This window comes from Chaetodon auriga, chromosome 20 (assembly GCF_051107435.1).
Source record: "Chaetodon auriga isolate fChaAug3 chromosome 20, fChaAug3.hap1, whole genome shotgun sequence".
NCBI lineage: Eukaryota > Metazoa > Chordata > Actinopteri > Chaetodontiformes > Chaetodontidae > Chaetodon > Chaetodon auriga.
The window spans coordinates 8038123-8060192 of NC_135093.1; the positions used below are offsets into that span (position 1 = coordinate 8038123).

Consider the following 22070-nt stretch of genomic DNA (forward strand, 5'->3'; position numbering starts at 1 on the left):
GACTACATTCAGTCCATTATTTCAGTGGTGCTGCCCTCCCTTCGGCTTTACAAAGATTGATGGTGGAGTGGAAGCACAACACATGTTGCATGGTTGCATGCCAGAAGTTCTTTGAAGCTGATGCCCTATCACAGGGATACACAAAAGCCCATCCTGCATCTGGAGAATGCGGCACGACGAGATCTCGGGCATTAACGCCGCAACAAAAAAGACTGCCGTAGTAGTGCACGCACGTGTATGCAAACAATATCAACTGTCACTGCTTTCAACCGTGAGCTGCTATTTTTCCCCTCTAACTATGTAAACTGCATCAGCTAATCCCACATGATGAGCAGAGCTGCGGGTGAAAGGCCTGATGTGTGACACCATTAAGGTAGAGGAGGACTAGGATGTCGTGGGGTAAAGAGTCCGAGTCGTGTTAGCCTTGAGGCTGCGGGGTGTTTCATCAGGGAGCACAGCTAACCTCTGCATCCTGTCTCGATTTCCTGCTCTGTGAATCATGCCAGTCCCTGCAGACAGACAGGCAGACAGACAGACAAGAGAGACAGGCAGGCAGGCAGGCAGGCAGGCAGGCAGCCCACTCAGTGGAGCAGAAACACCAGGAGCTCAGTGGCTGCCATGGATACACTCCTGGAGCCTCTTTGCTGCTCTCGCTCTGTATGTTTACTGTATGCATGTGAGCATGCATGCATGTGGGTTTATTTTGTAGGCCTTCAGCCTGGTCACTACATCAAAAATGGTGCATTTGTGTTTTTGAAGAGGTGACTTTTTGTGTCGAGCAGTTAGTTCATGTTGTGTTTTTGCATAGCTGTAAATAAAAAAAAAAACACAGGTGCCACTTCCTGTTGACAGTTTGGATTTCTGTAATTGGTGCGGTATCCTTTATGCTAACTCAAAGCTGATCAAAGCAATATTGTTTCATTAACCATGAATGAAATGAATATTTATTATGTGGCAATCCCACAGAGAATGATCATCTCAGCTCTCTGGAGAGTTTTAGTGCTTTCGTTTACGGCTCACAGCTTTTGCATCACTTTCACAAACCTTTAAAACTCAGTACCAAACCACACAGTTAGCAACTAGCCGGTGAATGTAGCGGAGCTTTTAGCCACTGAAGAGCAAGATGTTTTACTAAAGAGATGCTGGAGAGTGAAATCTGGTGTCATATTTGACGACTGGCGGGAAACACGACTCCGGATGAATGCTAATGTTGCTCTATGGCTGCTAAAACGTTAGCCATAAGGTGCACAGCTTATTGAGCAGCGCCGAAGTAGACAAAAACATCAACTACAGTAATGCAGGTTTAGCAGGTAATTTTTATTGAAGATATAGCATTAAATATAGATAGAACCAAAGATTTTTAAACACCTCCACTGGTGGCCAAGAGCATTTTCACTTCTGCTCCAAGATGTCTACTCCAAGTAAAGATGCTAGCAGCTACTTCCTGCTAAACAAGGAACAATGGCTGTTATGATGCTAAAGTTAGCTCAGTCCTGATTTTGCCTCTCTGTGCTGTTGTGATTCATACTGACTGCTGAAGCTAATTTTTGTGCATTAGGGACGGGTGAGTCAAAACAATGAAAATCCCCCAACTGTTCTGTTTTTACCAACAGCTAATGATAGGCATGATATTACAGCTAACACATAATCAAATGCACTCTTGCTTCTATGGACATTGGCTGTTTCTTTCAACTTAAAATGAAATTTCAAGCTCTCGTCACACACTGGAGTCAAAGCCTCTGCACTGCTGGACCTCACTGACAGAATTTAACTGGAGAACTAGCACGACCGTGTGGCTCTACCTGTCGGCTGCCTCTGTCTTTATTGGTCTCTGTGCTGTGACCTGGATGCTAATTGGACAGCTGCTAGCTGGACACAAATATGCTGAGAGAGAGAGAGAGAAGGAATATGTAAACATTTCTCTTTTAACAAGCTACTATTGCAGTTCAGATCTTGGAATTATGAGGGTCTGTCATTTATGGATTACAGCAATGAACTTATTGGAGACTTAACAGGTTAAACATCAGCCCACTGCAAAGGTAATTTAGCCAACCAGCTTATGGTCCCGCACAATAAAAATCTGCACTTTGCTCGTGGCAGTTATATATTGATTTACAGGTTCTGCAGAATAGCGGTGTTGATAACACCATCATCCCAAAACTCATAAAAATTATTTATTTATTTCTCCTTTCTGCCCAGTTGTTCCCTACTGTCTTATTCTGTTCCATCATACTTGTATTTAAGAACCAGTAAACAGAAATAACACTGCTGACCAGTCATTTACTGTTAAACTCTGGCCAAGTGTCAGATTTGTCACTGTATTACCTTCTACATCTTTGTTTTTTTTTTTGCTTGCAGGAGGTCCACCGGATCACCACAGGCGATGGCATCAAGCGCACCGACAAGGACGACGCGGCGGCCAGCGAGGTGGGCTGGATGACCTCGGTCAAAGACTGGGCCGGAGTCATGATATCCGCTCAGACACTGACAGGAAGAGTCCTGGTGAGTTCACTATCAGCCATCATCCCTCGTTTAATCTCTGACTGACATCTCAAGCTACCTCTGCCTGCATGCAGCAGGCTGCCGCTTAAGACGTCAGTGAGTTGAAGCGTGACAGCCAATCACGATCACCCCCAAACTTCCTCCTGACAGCTTGGCACTCGGGCTGAACTCCCTCACCGTATATTTGTCTGTCAGGTGGCCTCGTGAAAAATATTTTGTTATTAAAGGACAGACCTTGCTGAGGAGGAGCTTGCATCTGACAAGCCACAAATCGGGCACGCCTGAAAGTCCCTTGAATTTATCTCTGCTTGTCCGCCGCATAAATATACTGTTTTGAAGTGCGAATGGTGGTAACTTATCTCTCAGACAGGGAGGCGGATACATTAAAACAAAGCCAAGGCAACAAAGAGGGGAGACTTAGCAAGTGTATTAAGGTCATACACCCCATAATGCTTCAGACAGCAGAGAAACACATCGAGGAGGAGGGAGGGAGGGAGGGAGGGAGACATGTACCGTTTACCAATTGCATTTGGTCAGCTGAAGTTGTTGCCATGGCGCCTGGCGTGTGTTGACAGTGCCACGTGGAGGACACATGCCTCTTCGACCACATGTTATCTTGTATTGTACAGCGAGATTTCAGCGAAGGACGAGTAACCTGTCTCTGCTGGTTTGAGGGCGTCTTGTGAAGGACGGTTTCGCCATTTTTTTTTCCCTTTTTTTTGCTTTTTATTTTGTAAGAGTGCTTGATGATTTGGCTATAAGTGCTTGGCAATGCAAGGGCAGGACTGAGGAGTGATGAAATGAAATGGCATTAGCGGGAGCACAGTGCCAAGGCTTGCCGCAGTGCTCGGGGGCTGATCCCGCTTTCACCCACCCCTCTAAATGTGGCGCAGCATCTCCAGTTGGCTCGGCGTGTGTGTGGAGGTTGTTAATCATGGGTGCTGGGTGCTGTAGCTTTATGGGGAATATTAACGAGCAACTTAGCTCACGTTTATGGGACAAAAACTGGGTGAGAAAAAACTGCTGACCATGTTGAAAGGACGAGAAGATGAGTGGTTAAAAATGATTTCACAATATATACAGTAATGTATAACATGCACAGTACAATAAGGGACGTGCTTCCAGTGGGAATGCTGTTAAGAAAGTCAGCAAGTTATTACATTTGATATGAAAGACTTTTAACGCGTTTGCTGCAGTGCCTCTCTAGCGCCTTCTTGAAGGCAGTTTTATGAATTCTTTATAAAGAGGACAAACAGCGTCGGACGCAGTTTGTCTGATATGCATCCTGATAATTTTACAGTCCTTGTTTGTAATTCTGGGAGTCTGTTTTTGTTGTGTTTATGGTCTACACACAGGCAGATGGACGTTGTCATGTAAAACCCAGTGCAGTGAAACATGTGTTGTGGTTTTGGTGATGTGTGTTGCTGTAAGCTTCTGCAAGGAGGTGATTAAGACCAGGAATGGAATACCCCCCCCCCCTTTGTTTTTGCTCTCAGTTTGGACTAAAAACAGCACATTTTCTTCACCTTCCGCCAAATGTCACATGAAGCTCCGATGACTCAGGCTGAGCTCAGGTTGTCCCCATGGCGTCTTCTATTAGTTTGTCCTGAGCCCAGACGCTAGTGACGGTTAATGGTGGCAGTAACGTCTTGCTAACAGAAGCGTGACATCAGCTCGACTGCCATCCTGCATTTCCTTGTTTTTTTTTTTACTTTGAACCACCGACGCTCCCATCAACGTGTGTGTGTGTGTGTGTGTGTGTGTGTGTGTGTGTGTGTGTGTGTGTGTGTGTGCGCAGCTCAAGTGCCCTGTCTCAATGATGGCTTGACACACAACTGTTTAGCAAGTGCTCGTCTGTAACCATGGTAACTGCAGCTTACCTAAACACGGCAGATGTGTGTTTTGTATGTCAGCCTGTTTGGGGGGGGGGGGGGGGGCATTAAAGCCTATTTTCAGGCCATCTGAGAGAAGTGAGAGCATGTGTGACTTAAATGAAAGGCAGAGTGTGTTTGTGTGTGTTATTTTATGCCTTTATTTGTGTGTGTGTGTGTGTGTGTGTGTGTGTGCGTGTTTTTGTTGAGCAGGGATGAGCTGCTATTCCCACATCTTCACCCACGTTGTTGTTTTCTTTAAAAAGTACTTGCGAGCAGCCTATTTGCTCTTGAAATATTCTGAAAGAGCTTCTCGCTCGAGGATATTAATCTTTACCTGTTTCGTACTTGCAGCCTTCATTAATAAAGGGCAGCAGTGTGTGAATCGATCGGTGTTTAACTTTCTTCATACCCAGAGAGTAGAAGCATTTCCATTATACATGTGAGTCTAAGTGAAATGCGTGTCGTTTAATTAATTTTACCAATTAAACCTGCTTAAATGATTAAGTGCAGATGTGGATGAAGGAGAGAATAAATCTAAACCTTTAAAGACAACTGAGCTGTGGATTATGCAAGAAGGAGGTTCAGCTGCGGGATGCCTGCAATATTTTAGTGTGTTCATGCAGGTTTATGCATCAGTTCAGAGGACATTTGTCGATGTCTCTGCAGACTAAATTACTTGTTCTGTTTCTGTTTTTTTTTTCCCAGTTCAAAATAGTAGTTACAAAGTGCAAAGAGAAAAATATGAGACAAAATAAGCAAATATGTCAGAACACGGACACAAAATATACAAACCACAAAGTAGAAGGTTTTAAAATCAAGAAAATGAGCGAGCATATGATGACAAACTATACTATAAGCTTTAACCTAAAATGCAAACTCATAAATCATACAGCTGTATAAACACAGGCTGACATGCATCAAAGGTTAAGAGGCTGGTTAATGTTTAAAGTAACCGACACAAGCCTGCAGCTTCTTGTGTTTTTTCATACTTGATGAAATTAATTTCTCACTTCTTTATAATCTGGCATCTCAAATTGAAATTTGAGGCACCAATGGCAGCATAAAACATTTCACCCAAACGTGACTTGTAGCGCAGCGACGCTCGCTGCTCACTGTTTACCTCTGGCTGAGGATGCTGAGTGATAAACAGGTGCAGGCTGCCCTGTGGAAGGCCCAGAGGCCTGATGCTCATTTGCCCGGCTGGCTTCGCATCTCAGCAGATTGTGAAAGATCAAACCGTGCCTTCAGGGCTATTTGATTAGCTGGGAGGACACTTCCTGATGACCTTTCAGCCTGTAAAGGTTTATCTGCTGGAGAGCAGTGCACCACTCCTCACGCACTCAAATACAACAGAAAAGCCTCGTGTTTATTCTCTAAATTCAGATCAGCAGCGTGCTGCATGTATAAGGACACGGTTTCCCCCAGATTGGGGACACAGACGGATCCCATCTGTCAGTTTATGCATTATTGCGTTCCCCCTCCCCCCCCAGTCACTGTTGCATCATACAGGACCACCCTCCCTATTCATCAAAAATGTCATCACGCTACTGTTTGCTCGCGTCAATACAAACAAAACTCGCTTTGGGAGTTGAACAGGTGGCTGCAGCTTGTACCTGTGCCAAGAAACCCAGCGGGTCTCCTGTAATGTCATGCATCTATTTCCTGTTCACTCACACTTCCCTCGAGAATGTAATCATCAAGAAATTGGAAGATGGGGAGTGTGTGATGGAGTCTGAGGGTAGTGTATTCTGGGGGAAAATGTGATTTCTCTTAAATGATGGCACCCTGCTGAGTGACATTTAGCCCACGTGTGCTCGGTTCCAGAGGTCCACAGGGGGGCCTGGGATGTCGCAAAGCTATTATTCTGGCCACAGAAAGGTTTTCTATTAATGGAAGTGCAGAGCTACCCTTTGTCACTATTCCCATTGCAGTCTTTGCCCCCTAACCCCAATCCCAGTCGGAGGTTGAATGGAGTCACAGATGTCAGAGTCAGACCTGGGTGAATTATCTCCGATTGTTTGGCATGTTGGTCAGCTATGTTATTGTCACTGTAAGTTAGGCTTCTTAGAAATGCCATCATTTAGCATATGAGTGACGTACAACTATGACCTGTATGAGAGCCACATTGATGGCTGCTGTGTCAGTAATGGAAAATGAAAAAAACAGAACTATTTTCATGGAGTTTTTTTGCTCCTGCAATTTTTGTTTTTTTCATATTTTCATTGGAGATATTACAATTAATATCATGTCAAATCTACTACATGGAACGTTACGCTACATTAGCTACCAGCAATTCCTGAGACAAGATCTTAAATTTGTTTTCCAGGCAGATTTATGGGTGTTTACCCTCGATGGATGTCAGAGATAACTCATAGCGAGAGGTCTGCTGATTTCAAATTATGTGTGTCTGTGCATTGTGGTGGACTGAGTGGACTGGTTTGTTGCTAAAGTGAGCAGTACTGTTGGATCATCAAATAGTTTTGAATCCATCAAGCATGCTTACTTTAACTATTGCCTGTGTGCAAAGGTGAGGAAGTAGGAAGGTGTTGAACTCGCTCAAACTCTCTTTTTTTCAGTCCTCACGTTTCTATTTGAGACCTTTTCCTCATTTGACGGATTCATTGCTTGGAGACTGTGAACATGCAGAGTTCTTTGCAAAGATGCAGCGTTCTTGTAGAAAGATCAGGGATGCTGTGGGATGCCGGTTATCGATGGACAAAAGGTGTCTGCAGACTCACCTCTAGCTCATCCCCACCAGCTGTCAAACACAAAGTGCTGCAGATTCAGGGTCGTGTCGGATTACCGGGGTCAACATGTGGAGGAACTCTTACTGGATGACAGGGTGAAGGAGTCATCTTCCGTCTTGACTGCTGTCGTCCAGATTTGATGTCGCCCTGGGAGCAGCCGCAGGCAGAGAAAGGAGCTCCGAACGAAATTATAGGTGGGCCAGAAGGACATTTTCATCAGGCGGACAAACTCACCTCCTCCTCCTCCTCTGAGAGGCTCGGTGAGCAATTGTATCACTACATGGAAAAGCTTTTTGTCTGATGAGACTGAAAAGGGGGAAAGAGGGAGAGAGGGAAACAGTAAACACTTGATCTCTCCTCTCACAGGCGACTGTGTCACTGCAGCAGCAGAAATGTCCATTCGGAAATGATGCAAGCACTTATTCTTTACATGCTTGAGAATTCAGCTGAGTGCTGCTTTATTATCACATCCGCAGTGTTCTGCTCAGGATTCACTGTATGTGCCCTTTTCTTGACATTCCCAGTTGACTCTTGGCTCCACATTAGACGTCAGTGTTGTTGTGTGTAACGGATATTCTACCAACACGCCCGTGGCCTTGTGGCAGAGACGGGAGGCTGTTTGCCACCTGTGGACTCTGGTGCCAAGGGGATCGTGTGTGACTTTCACCGCGCCCGGTGCAGCAGAATGAACAACGTGGGAGCGTCACTCGGCTCTCTGCCCGCCGATAAGTCTGCCGCTATTTTCGGGCGACAGCAGCTGCCAGGTCTGTTTTGTCAGAGCCTTCCAGAAGGAAACAATGCTATGTGAGACTATGTGTTGCCTTCATTGTCCCCAGTCAAAGAAAGAACAGCTTATTAAGACATCTCCGTCTGTGATTGAGGGAAGAAATCTGCAAGTGCATTAAGAGTATCGCAACTTCTTTCCAATACAATTTGACATATTTCAAGAATTTTCTAGAAATTACCAACTGTATCTTGAAATAGGAAGTGCACTAAAAACCTTCCGGGAATGTATTGGTGTTTGTTTTGATGATTTAAAAGAACTGGTCAGATCTGATGCAACCATCATCATTAAAAAAAGACATTTTGAAAATCAAAATTAAAAAATGTGCGGCTCTAAAGATGGCAGTGTCGGTCAGTGCAGACCTTCATGTCTCCCTCAGGATGAATCCGAATGACATTGATAAACATTCCCGCTGAACATCAGCATTTTAGCATCGTCACTGTGAGCATGTTAGCTTGCATATGTTAGCATGTAGCTCATATCCCCCCTGTGTCCTCACAGAGCAGCTAGCATGGCTGTGGACTCTTACTTGGAGCCCTGGTGCATAATGAGCAGCTCATTTGCATTTTCTTCTTATTTTTCTTCCCACTTTTTATGAACACAATCATTTCCTGAGCTGCAAATGTCAAGAGGACCTTGTTTGCTGTAAACTGTGGTTGTCAGTGTTTCCATGCTGCAGGAAACTGCTGACTGAGGCCAATCTGTTGCTTTTCAAGAAATCTTTCTATAAAACTGATAAAAAAGAGTCTTAGAGATTTCTTAACTTAAATGCAAATGACGAGACCGTCTGGAGTCTGTCTGGATTTCTAACATAACCAGCACTTGCACACTAGCTCACAGACAAATCTGAGTGTCGCTTTGACACATTTATTGGAGGTTGGCTTGACCTGTGGCCCATCTGTGCCTGCACTGTCCACAGATCTGAGAGTTGATCCTTAACTCACTGCCCCCGTGAGGCCAAACTCTTGCAGCAATCACACCATTAGTCTTGGACACCAGCAAGTATCAGGTGTGATAATTATCATCCCCCCAGGAGCGAGGGGGGGTGAGAAGGCTTTTCTAATTTGGAACTTCTCTATGTTTGGCAGCCACGTTTTCAGCAGGGCCTCATTTGGCACAAACAATCGGTTGAGTATAATTAGTTTTGTGGAGTAGCATCATATTCAGAACGGAGGAACTGTGGAGAGGAGGTTTGCGATAACACTCTTCGCCCGTTCCCCCCAAAATCCAATTCATGAGCAGTATTATGATAAGAAATTCTCAACCGTCACGAATTGGGCTCTCCAGATTTCATTAACAATCATTAGCTACACAATGACCCAGCAGCCGCTGCCGTAGTGGAGCTCACGTAGTCTTCAAAACTCATCACAGTCTTCTCTTTCTTCTCACAGGAAAGGCAGATAATTTTCGCAGCTGGCACTTTACATCAAACAGGCTTTCCTTTTGGCGGGTTCAGTTTAATTAATTAACACGGCCACTTAAGGAAAATGAATATTTGGAGGTTAATAGATGTTGTTGCAAACTGGTTACACGACAGGTTCTAAGTCTGAAAGTTCACCGGAGGTTCAGCCCTCGTCCTGAGCGCTTAATTGCAGCCAAATTGTGTCCGATTGCAGAACATGAACTCAATTTTATGCATTAATGTCTCGGAACCATTCTCCACCAGCCTGCTGTAGCTCACACTTCATGCATCCTGCATCCCCTCCACCCTTAAAAATACATGCGACCACTGCAGTACCAGTATGTCCAACTTCCCAGATACAGACATGATTTACATTTTAACACATGCGAGGAATTTCCACTTCCATTGTTAGCGCAGGGCAGAGTTTGTTTTCTCCCCCTCTGTCAGTGAGAACCCCTCCTCTCTGCTGCCAGAGAGGTGAGTCATCGCCTGTACGATAGGCATCAGAGAATTTACTTTTTCAGACAGCGACATTTAATTTTTATGTCAGTTTTCCTTGTCAGTTTCCTTCTCTTGTTCACAACGCTCAGAACAAGCGAATTTCACCCTCATATTTCAGATGAGACAGACAGTGAGAGGATGGGGAGGGAGACACGTCCATCCCCTCCCATCCTAAGCTCTTTACGCCTCACTGTGAGAGTGGTTGGGCCGCTTCCAGGATGGCTTAAGTCATGGCTTAACCACTGTGGGATTTGGGGTTCTACACTGCATGTTTTGATTGTGGGTATTTTAATAGCTGAACAATGGCGCAAACTGTAGTAGAATAAGTTTAAGTCTCTTATTTATAACCGAGCACGACATGCTGTTTTGGTCCAGTGAGAGTATTTCTGGATCCTGTCGCATGAAAGAGCTATAAAAAGCAAAGACAATCCCAAATAGACGCTCCAACAGGCTTGACCCATAATGTTCAAGGATAGCATGATTGTTTTCACAGCTCTGAGAGGACGTGTGGTCGTGTATGTGATCGCTCACTGTATACTGTGACCGATGTCAAGTAAACAGAGGATCAGGTTTCAGGCTGCGGGTAGTTACAGTGCAACCTATACAACTTGAAACTGAGCACTTATGCGTAGCTGCCAAGGGTTTAAGGGAGGATCTGGTTTCTTAGTGCTTTAACCTCCATTATTTTTTAAATATCTGTGCATTATGGCTGATGGGTGGAAGCCAAATATCACGTTATGTCATTTAATTCTAAATGTTGGGATATCTTTGAAAAGAAAAAGAAGAATAACCAGTTGGTTTAGTTTTTGACTGTTTCTAAAAGTCCAGTGGACTTGGAGTACCTTTTTGTGCCCTTTCATGCTGCTGTGTTAGATACCTTGTCAGTGGGAGGAGGAAGAAATGTTTTAACTCAGCTCAGACTCCAAACATACTCAGTGAATATGTCCTTATTTGCACAATTATGGGGTCGGTGTCATGGATTTTTCATCAAAAGAGAAAAAGGCTTGCTCACCGCTAATTTCACACTGTTGTATAAACAGTTTAAAGGCGATCTGAGTGTCTCCCTGAAATCCATTTATCTCTCAGTCATACCTACAACACTCGTCTGGCCTCCCCAGCAGAACTCTGACTCACTGCTTTCATGGCCTCACTCCACTTGTCTGCCTTTCCCCTGCTGCCGTTGTCGTGTGCACAGACTTTTTCAGGACCTAACCAACACGTTTTATCAGAACAGCATGCATGTTCTGTGCTCATTACACCTGGCTGATGAGCGTAGCTCTGCGGCCGCTTTTTTCTCTCAAGCCCCTGAGTCTACTTCAGTCTGTCTTTTCCTTACAGAGTGTTCAAAATGGATTTCTGTCATTTTTTCATTTTTTTTTCCAGTAGAAACCTGCAGGAGCCCGTTACTCCACGCTGTGCGCTCTGAAGTTCACTGAGCAGCACAGATTAGAGCTCGGTGTGTTGATGTGGGGTTACAGAGTGAATCAGGAAGTGTGAGTGGCTGTAGAGACCCTGCCGGCTCGTCCCCTGGCAAACCTCAATTCTCAGGAGTATCCTGCTTATTGCTGACAACAACAGCCATTTTCCTTTGTAGCGTTTGCTGCACTGAGAAAGGAATATGGCTGATGTTCCTTTCATTTTGGGGGTTTTTCTACATGTGCAAAAAAAGCTTTTGTCACATGTTGGTTGCATGTTGCATTCAGAGAAGGTATTATTCATATGAAGTCATAAATCAATGTGCATCAAGCTGCCATGCGCTGTAATTTGGACAGCAGCTGTTGGGAAACGATCACCAGTTATTTTTGACCCACTGTTTTCAACACCACAGCGTTTGCTAAAATGGTGTTAATAATTATAATGCCATCAACATGCACTCTCTCTGAGGATCTGTTTTAGAGAATATGATAATGCTCACAACAAGTAGCACATGATTATATATAAAAATAAACCACTGAAATCACTCACTCAATCTGTTAATATTTGCCTGTCTTAAATTCACTTAAAATGTCTGTGAAAGAAACATGCAAAACTTTAAAGTCAGACTGGCGAGGATTCAAATTTAAGTACATCCTCGAGGTCTTCAAAGACTCCAGAGATGGTGTTTAGAAAAGGAAGAGGCGAGAGAAAGAAGCACAGATGTTGTGTCTCACAGTTTACACCCTAGACATTTTTCTTTTCCATATCGGTTTTGTCCCTCGTGTGCAACGTTGGTCTCTACCTGCCGACATCAGCGAAGGCGTCTGTTGACTTTCCTGTTCTCGGTCCCTCTGCAGCTGAAAGCAGTAACGTTGTGACACTCTGCAGCAGCTCCTGGCGGGTTCTGTGGCTCCTAGTAGGAAAGAAAACTTCTAATGAGCTACCAGCAACCACTATACCAGGAGCTGTTCTCTAGGGCCCCCCATAATGACCAAAAGCGATGTTCAAAGCGTGCACGGCGTCAGGTATTATTCATATCAGCTGTATAAATTTTGCACCAGTGAAGTTGCACGATCGTCTGTGTGCTCCAGAACATGTGAGAAAGAGCCCGTGTGAGGTGCATGTAAGGGTTCTGAAAACAACGGAAATGAGTTATTGTTTGACTGCTGATTTGGCCCGTTTATCAGCAGTTGCAGCAGTGGCTGTGACACGCAGCTCATGCAGGCAAAATAAGGTGCTTTTATTAGCACCGGATTGCCACAATTTGCATCAACATTTGTCCTCCTCTGAGTCATAGCTCTGTCTAATGTGAACACACAGACACGATACACATATTTTTAAACTCAGTGTCACTTACACTATTGGATTATATAAGTATCTCCAGTGTCCATGGCATAGAAATGTCCATTAATTCCACTTAGAAATCATAGAAAAAGATGCTGTTTATAACTTCAAAACTTGCCCGAAATTCATCACATTTTTAAGTTTTCTTAGATATGAGAATAATCCGCTGATAGTTGTCTGTAGATAGTTGTTTGTACATTACAAACAGGAACTGCTAACAGCTAATTCGGCATACTTTTAATGGTGCCACTTTGCCAAAAATGTAAACAAATACTGGCCAAAAACAAACTGGGCTCCTGCTGAAGCCCACAGTAAAGTACCCAGAAGCTCTTTAATTATTCTGGCCCCCTACTGCAAAAGAGCCTCCTATTTGATATCAAGTTGACAAAGAGGAGAGAGATTTACAGTGATGTGTGTCAAGGGTGCAAGATAAGCCATCACTTATGTGTTTGTTTTTGTGTTTTTTGATGTGGAATTTATTTTCGGGTTAGCGTCTGGTGGAAAAGAACTCAGTAAATCTGAACAACATCATAAAATAGGTGGTGCTGGAAGCTTGGTGACTTCCTGCAGGTCGTGCAGTGGCTGCTGATGGTTGTGCCTCGTTTTGTTCATAGGAAAATGGTTACGAAGCTCATTTAACAGAGCAGCCGTACATAAAACTGGAGACAAAGATGCAGGAATGTGATTTCGCCGAAGTTGATCCATTTTGGTCCAAACTTCTGCTCAAACCCTTAATGTCAGTCAGGTTTTGAAAGATTTTTACGCTGTAATGTAATATGTTTTTGTCGTCTGAAATATGTGTTCCCACTTCAACATAGTAACCTTTTGGATTCAATATGGTTTGTTCATTTGAACAATAAATAAATCAAATCAGACGATGGTCGTTGTATGTATGTAGGTCAGGGGGTTTTATTAGTAAGGGTCCCTTAAATGTCACGCAAGACAGTAATTTCCAATTTTAGGTAACAAAAAACCCTCATGTGAAATGATCAGTGTCACTCGTTTTCATTGCTGCAGCTGCCTAGTATGCAGCTCTGTTAAAGTGCCTGTCAGTTCTGCTCTTTGAGACAGATGCATCCAGATTTGGAAATGATGATGTTATCACTGAATAGCAGGTTTATCCCTTTGGAACGGCTGTAATGCTGGTTGTGATTCCTAATGATGTGGAAGCAGCTGCATGCAGCTCCACTGGAAGCCTGGAAGACAAAGGAATAATCTGCTTTTATTGACAAGATGAGAGAGAAATCCCTTAAACCCACCGGTTTTACTCTTGAGTGCGAAAGTCTGAAGCACAACAGTAAAGCCACTGATGAAGCCGTGCTTAGAAACTGAACTGTCTGCACAATGTACTCATACTCTGAATGATGCGGTACAGGCTAGAATATTACATTCAATATGTCTGTGAGGCTTTCCAGGGATTCCCAGCAAACCAAATTACAGTCTTAAAATGACTATTGCACTCATGCTGCATGTTGTACTCTAATATCTCCCCCATGTACACTGTAACAACTGTACAGTTCAAAGCTGAATGAATCAAATTCCCCTACAGGGGCGCCTGGGGTCCCATGTAACTCTGAGCACACCGCCGTGATACACACATTCTTACATTCAGTGTGACCTACGCTTTCGGAGGATATGATTATTTTCCCTGTTTCATATTCATCATGAATAATGTTCATAAGTCCACCTGGAAATCATGACCATTCTGAAAAGCAGAGTTTCTGAATCTGCAATGGTTGGTGGTTTCTCTGTGGTTTGTTATTGGAAGGAAAGCTGGCCCACAGCTAAAGCTAAAGCTGCAGTTGTTTATTTTTATTATTGACTTTTCTGTGGTGGCATGTGGTTTTGATAGACTTTAATTTCCTATATGTGTGCTTACAAAACATGGTCCTCTTTGATTTGTGTTTTTTGACCACTGCCAAAATGGAAATTAGAAATATGAAAAATTGGCACTAAAATGTTTAAGTGCTGCTTAAAAACAAACTTTTCACAGCAACAAACCAACAAACCTGAGGTTCAACATGGTCTTTCCGCCACCCTTCTCCTACCGATCAGTCCAACGTCCTTGATAAAGCAGTCCAGTGGGTGAAGAGATACCTCTGGCAGGGTCAGTGATCCCGCAGCTCGCAGACTGACACACTGAACCCGTGCTGCTCTGTGTCCTTCAGCCTCGCTTCAGTCATGAATCAGATTGCCAAAACAGCGCAGGCATGATCAGAATGACACATGATGAGCTCATTTCTTACCACACGCACGTCTCAGATTCTATAATATCCATCATCCCTCTGCTGCTGTCGTCACTGACTGCAGCCCATTATGCAGTCTGATTGTTATTGTCCGTCGATGAGTAATGTCACACTTTCTGCCAAGCTGAGATTCAGATTTTCAAGATCTGATGCATTCATATATCTCAGTACAGTACCGTGAATGATGCTTCCTACTCCGGCAAATCGAATGAAGACAGCCTGCTCAGGCCTAATTTTCCCTTCAGTCTTTTCTCACAATGTAAATTGAATATTAGCATGGGTCAAAGTTGCAAGTCACTCATAAAAAAGTAATAATAATGTCACTAAAATCACAGTAAATTTCTCATGTGCAGCCCTTACAACACTTTGCACTTTGATGGTTAATTGGCGTCCTTGTGAGAGTGAAGCACAACAGTAAATCTGTGAGCTGTAAAACCAAAACAATGAGCTGAAAGGTGTTAAAATTCATTGTAAAGCTCAGGTAGCTGCAGAGTTGGATAGTATTTCTCTGCGGGTTTGTCACAAGTGACACCTTTCACTTTTTATTTGATGTTAATGTTAACATAAAAATATTGATGAGTGCAGCTTTAAGATTATGCTCCCTGTAATTTAAAATAGCTACAATAACAAACGTGATGCACATGATGACAGTGATTATGAAAAAGTTGAACTCCTGTGCTGTTCAACTACTGTCGCTCTGATTTTGACCTTTAAACTGTGGGCGTCTCACCTTCCTGTGACCTTGTCAAACACCCAAGTGACACAGACCGCAGTGATTTGGACCGTTTAATCACAGCTTCTTATTCAGGCAGATGAAACTATAGTGTGCTTATGAAACACATGCTGGGTAGGTTATATTAAGATCATGCTTGAGGAGGGTGCCAGGCTTCAGGAGCACTATCCAATGCTCCATTAGTATGCATGTTGTGTTTTTGCCTGTCGCCACTAGCATGGGGCACATGCAGACACAGTCAGTGAGTGCAGGTCTGAGCTGGAAAGGGACGCAGCTGTCTTCTGAAGTCCCAACCTGTCATTTTTTTAACAATATAATTTACAGGTAGAGCCTCTATTTGCATGCATAATTTTCAATCACTCTGAAAAATAAGCATCTTATCTTTGTTAGGAGATCATAGTTGAATTTTTAAGCCTGTTTTGATGCAGGGATCAGAAATCATTTAGAATTTGGATTTAGCTATTATCCAGCGTCAGTCTTGGGTTTTGAAATTTTGATGGAGAGCTGACCCAGATGTTTACATTTGGAGAAACCAAGTTTGCCTTTAAGATTTTATTTTAATCTGGCAAACGGCCATTTTCTGTCACAGACAAACAATATACTGTAGGTTTATTAAATATACAGTATACCATATGTATAAATGATATGTCCGACCAGAATTCTTCAACATTTTGGGAAATACCTTTCTTTGTGTTCTTGCCAAGAGTTGGACGAGAAGATTTATTCCTATCTCCTGTCTGAACTCTAAATATGTTGCTGGTGCCAGTAACCTTTTAGCTAAACTTAAAATAAAAGCTGGGATTTCATGTGCAGCTACATGCTGGACTGTTTCTTGGCTGGAGCAGTGGCTTCCTGGAGTCTCTGCTGGTTGACTGGCAACTGCTCCAGGTCAGGAAATAATCCAGCATATAAACGCCTTTAAAACTGCAAATTGTTGGTTTTACACTTTGGTTTTTGTATGGATCAAAAAGATGACATATAACTTAATAGTTAGTGAGCTGTTGAAGTGCTGGTAGACATTTTTAATATGAACTATTTGTTTGGACAGAGCCAGGCTAGCTAAAGCCTTTATGCTAAGCTATGCTAACTGCTGCCTGCATCCAGCTACATATTCACTGTACATATGTGAAAGTGGTATCACTTAGTCTGTACCTGCAGGCTTCAAGATTTACTTTATTTTGGTTTGGCCAACATGAATTGACCGTTTAGGAGAAGCACAGCAGACTGTTGTTAGCAAGCAGTTACCTTTTTAGGAATAAATGCAACCACATTAGCATTTATTTGGAGTCAGGTTTCTGTTTTCCAGTCAGATATTATCCTACTCTCATGTACTGGAGCTCTTTTTCTGTCTCTGCCAAGTCCAGAGTTCACAGCATGCAAAGTAATGTGATCCATTGTTAATATAAAAAGAAATGTGCAGCTTTAAGATTGTGTTGACGTAGTTCAGAATAGCAACGACGCTGATGCACGAAAGGTCCATTAAATAATTGTTTACCCTAATCAGCAAGAACTGACAATCACAGTCTGAAATCTACCAATATAATCAGGATTACAGTTTTAGGCATAATTGTTGTGCCCTATTTCAGGCCTGACACATGCTCTGTGTGTACTCGGAAGTGCTCCAAATAGACAGTGAGGAACTTCAGAGAATCGAAAGGTCATAATGAGGCTGCAGGTCATCATCCATCATTGTGCGTTAGCAGCCGATACAGACATACCTTTTCCAATACGAATATGGAAACGGTAACAAAGGCTTGAGATTGCAGAGCTGAAATTGCATCACATGTCACACATGTCCTGTCAGCTGCAAAGACGTTCAGCAGTAATGATACCGTAAATGTCTCAAGCGTTCGTTCAGTGTCCGTATGTGTCAGGGCTGCAGTCAGTCACGTTTATGGCTGTTGCTGTAAACATGCTAATTTGCTGTTATCACCCTGGGTGAAGGATAAACTGTGCAGGAGCACTGCAAGCAAAGCCTAGTTAGTGAGGACAGTTACGATTACTAGGGCGTTTCTACAATTCAAGGGTCATCACACATTTACAGCTGCTGTAAACCTGGTGGGACCGCACAAACATTCAAACAAAACACCCGTTATTAAATTAATTTGTAGTAGAGTTAATGAGTGTGATGACTTTGCAGGGTGATTCACAGCCAATCCCAAAAATAACAGAATAATATAGAGCCCTCTGCCGCTCATCTTTAAAAGAAAAATGTGTTATTCCAGCTGTGACATAGAAATCTGAAGAAGAAAAATGGATGTTCACTTGTGATGTAATTCAGACTGTAATCGCACTATTCAGCTTAAGGACGGCACATTGATTTTTTTCCTCACCTCTATTGTGCAGTTCTGTATTGCTGAGTGTGCCATTATGTCCATGATGCCTTGTTAATCAAAGTGGCACTTGAGGACAGACAGATGGGCCGGCTTGGATTCACCAGGACGGTCCCTAGGTCATTTTATTTTGGAAAGCAGCACGGTGTTCCTGGGGAGGCTGCTGAGGGTCAGACAGTCGCCCACGAGGAACACCAGGTCAGGGACTTGTGCTTCTGTGAACATTCGAGTTGCACACAGTTGAAGTGGGAGATGCACGAACTGGATGTGACACGCAGGAAAGTGAAGCTCTGACTGGACGGGTTTACTTAAACACAGACGGTCTGTCGACTGCGCACACAAATGCGTGGCATCCCACCAATGACAGCTCTGATCCTGCAGTGACCGCAGGCTTTGAGGGAATATGGAACAAACTGACCCCTGGTTCTTCTGAATCCTGTTTTTAGATACTGCAGCAGCTCACAGTAACACAACCTGCTACTGCCAAATCTGTAAAACATGTTTCTATGTTACCTGAATGTCAATGAGCCCTCATTAGATACTATTATTTTAACTGGAAACTGCTGCACAGTTAGATTAACTTAATGCTTTTAACCACTAATGATGATGTTTTCTCGTGCAACTAAAACTCCACTATTTAGTCTGTCTATTCCTTAAATTGCATTTTTTTTTTCATTCTCAATCATACAAGCATATAGGCATCTGTAGTACTTTAATCTTGAAAATACAGCATTTGCCTCTGTGTCAACCTCTTTCCCCAACTACAAAGGAAAAGAAAAGTCATTTTAATGTGAAATATCAGTGGGGGTGACACCACCTTGGGCTTTGAGCTGGCTCTCCACAGTAAAAGTGATTTATTCTGCCCAAGTGAAGTTCCCATTTCTTTGGCAGGTTATTCATGCTGGTTGATGGTGAGTCACACTTCAGGAAGAGTGGAGGAGCATGAGTGGGTTCTCTGATGTTTGCAGGTTGACATCTGAATGCTTGAGATCTGCTGGTGCTCTCTGCAGGCCTGTGATATGCTGTACATCATTGGCAGGATGATTGGTGAGATCATAATCTGTTGTGAGAGTGGACCTGGAAGAATTCTAATTGTTCTATTTTTAACGTGTATAATTAAAAATGCTTTCAGAGGTTTTACCTCTTTTCAACACTTCACGGCCGGACTTGTGTTCCAGTTTAGCCGCTTACTCTTTCTTATTTTTAAGAGCTGTAGAGTTAAAACTAGATGACTCGAGATGTGACTTTGACCTAACTGCTCTGAGACTTCGACTCCTTAAAGACTTATTTTGAGATACTGTGTCCGACTCTAAAGTCAGTCCAAATGTTTGACCTCAAAAATCCTGCAGCAATAAATAAATTAACAGTGATAAACAGCTTGTGCATAGCCTTAAATATGTTCTAATAAACTTGGATATTTGATATTTAGGCCAGTAGCTTAGAAGGAATTTGTTTCAGCTACCTAACGAAAAACATTGTTTACACAGTTTTGAAAGGGAAATTCTCAAATGCTCTGTCATTTAACTCCTTTTTCTTATAAAGACTCGGCTTCAGCTCGTCCTGAAGGACTTGCGATTTGAATTGGACTTGTCTTAAATGACTTGAGACTTGCATACTTTAGACTTGACTTGGACCTGTCTCTCATGACCATGAGTTGTGACTTCACATGAGACTTGCTCTGACAGACTTGACAATTGACTTGGACTTGTTCTATATAACTTGAGATTTCAGTTAGACTTGTCTGAAATGACTTGAGACTTGAGTTGGTTTTGTCTCGAATGATTTAAGAAGACTTGAGACTTGGTTTGACAGACTTGAGACTGAGTCAGACATGTTTCCAGTAACTTGAGAGTTTAGTCAGATTTTTCTCAAATGACTTGTGACTTGGCACAAGACTTGATATAACAAACCCGAGAATTAACTCAGACTTGTTTCACATTACTTGAGACTCGACTTAAGACTTGCTCTGGCACACTCTCACATAATTTGAGACTCTGTTTGGACTTGTCTCAAGTGATTTTTGACTTGAGACTTGCTCTGATAGACCTCAGACTGGACTTGGACCTGTCTCATATAACTTGAGACTTTTTTGGACTTGTCTCAAATGGCTCGTAACTTTCTTTCTTTCTCTTTAATCTGTGACAGTTAAGCGAATGATTTTCTTCTTGAACGCTCACTGTGCTCTCTGGAAAGTGATTTCCTTCCTGGTGGTGGATGATAATTGTCACATTTGAAAGAAAACATTTGTCATTTCCTTTTACTGCTGCATAATTTCCTTCATATCGTGTAACTAGCTGTGCCATTAGGTGAAATAAATGCAAATTAGACAGAGTATGACTTGGCGGCCCTCGGGGTCACCACGCCGTGGTCGGGCCTCTCTGAGCCTGATCCCACTGTGCCCCCTTGTGGGTGGAGCCATCTGCCAGCAAATGGCTGAAGGTGGCTGAAGATACAGATGTGATGCATCATTATCCAGTGACTGAGATTAATGATGAATGCTGGCACCGTCTGCTGTCACCTCATTGACAAACCCAGCCATGGTTGCCCCCCCCCCCCCCCCCCCCTTTGTTCTAGCCTGTGTTTTATTTACCGCCCTCACTGAATCTCCCTCTGCTGGCGGCATTAGCATTTCTAGGGTTGCACCAACATTGTTTCCAGTTTCTAAACCGGGATGGTCAGAGGCATAAAGAGATTTCCTGGCTCTCAAAGAAGAAGGGTTGATTAAAAATGCATGCGGGTGCTTTTTGTCATTAGGGAGCCATCAGTGGTTGCAGGTTGACAATACAATTTCACATCATGGAAATGAATTAGGCTGAGCTCATTCATTATGGATGCCCACTGGCTTCTTGTTCAGGAGAGCCATTGTGTCATTTCTAAATAGATGAAAGCCAGGTAGGGTTGAGATAACCTGGTAGTGTATTTCAGGATGTAAAACATTTGCCCTGCTGTCTGGCAGAAACCTTTCGGTCCGTATCTGTGTCTCTGTGGCTTTTAAAAGGGAAATTAGGACACTCGTTTTGCAGCCATGTTAATGAGCTCCTGTGCTTTTTGACTTCTAAATATCAATTGATGATGATGCTGTACGTTACGTTTAAAGAATCCAAATCTAGGTCTAACCCAAATGGCAGGAAATGTGTTTTGTAACAACTGCGTGCAAAATGTGAAATGTATGAACTCCTGAACTGTGCTGTGGTTTAGCTTCTTTTTAGCCTACTTTGTGCTAAGCATGCTCTAGTTAGGTAACAGATTTTGTCCTCTGCCTCCCATCTCTGATAATCTTCCACCTTCTTGTCCGGTTGGACAAACACAACATGACAGCAGTCACTGAGTTTTACTGTGGGATTCTCAGTGGCAGGTGAAAACAAAGCTTGTTCTCCTGCAGGTAATGATGGAGTGGCCACCTGCAGCTCCGTTTGACTTGTAAATATCTAGATATGGTCATTTATGTTTACTTCCCATTTAACTATATGTATTTACAGTTAAGCCTGATTCTCCATCTCATTCCTGACAGTTGTTAAGTTTCACCTACGCTCGATCAGTGTCAGAGCTGTCACCTGACAACTCTCGCTTTGTTCTCTAACCCTGGATCTCGTGTTTATTACCTTCTTCCAACCTGCCTGCCCGTCTGCTCTGAACATCTATCGTCCCGCTCCAGGCTTCGGTTTATTCAGCAGCGGCTCCCCCCGCAGAAAGGCAGAGTGACAGAGTAAAAAGCAATACCCTGCTTTTTTTTATTACTGTGCTGCTCCGCTGTGGCCACCGGAGCTTTGGGCTCCGCTGCTGCATCCTTCCTTGTTTGTGTCTGTGAAAGCTGAAGCCACGTTCTGTCACCTCGCCCACTCTTCCGCTGCCAATTTACATGATGAGCCGAGCTCTTGTGTATTTATTTACACTGTCATATGTACAGTAAGTGATGAGGCTGTTTGTGACACTGCTGTTCCAAACTGTGACTCTTTCTTTCTGGTTTATATAACACAATTATAACAGGCTTTAGGAGATGTATCAAGGTCTGTCAGTGCTCATTCATAGGCATTAAACATTTGTTACACACCTTGAAACACATTCCTGTCATTTCATTTTATGGCACGCTTTCAGGTACTTTACTCTTGTGAGAAAATAAGTTGTAGAATGAAAAATGCGACAGCTGCACCAACGACTGCTTTCATTGTTGGTTTGTCTGCTGATTAT

The 22070-nt window shown here is 43.1% G+C and overlaps 1 protein-coding gene across 10 annotated transcripts in view; it reads left to right on the forward strand.

The window, feature by feature from the left end:
* Positions 1-22070, forward strand: part of LOC143338852 (calcium-activated potassium channel subunit alpha-1a) — an 80072-nt gene that overhangs the window by 9483 nt on the left and 48519 nt on the right. For all 10 annotated transcript variants that reach the window (XM_076759674.1, XM_076759675.1, XM_076759680.1 and 7 more), the window contains exon 2: positions 2359-2502. In XM_076759674.1, the coding sequence (XP_076615789.1) occupies positions 2359-2502 (144 nt within the window). The remainder of the gene's footprint in view (positions 1-2358; positions 2503-22070) is intronic.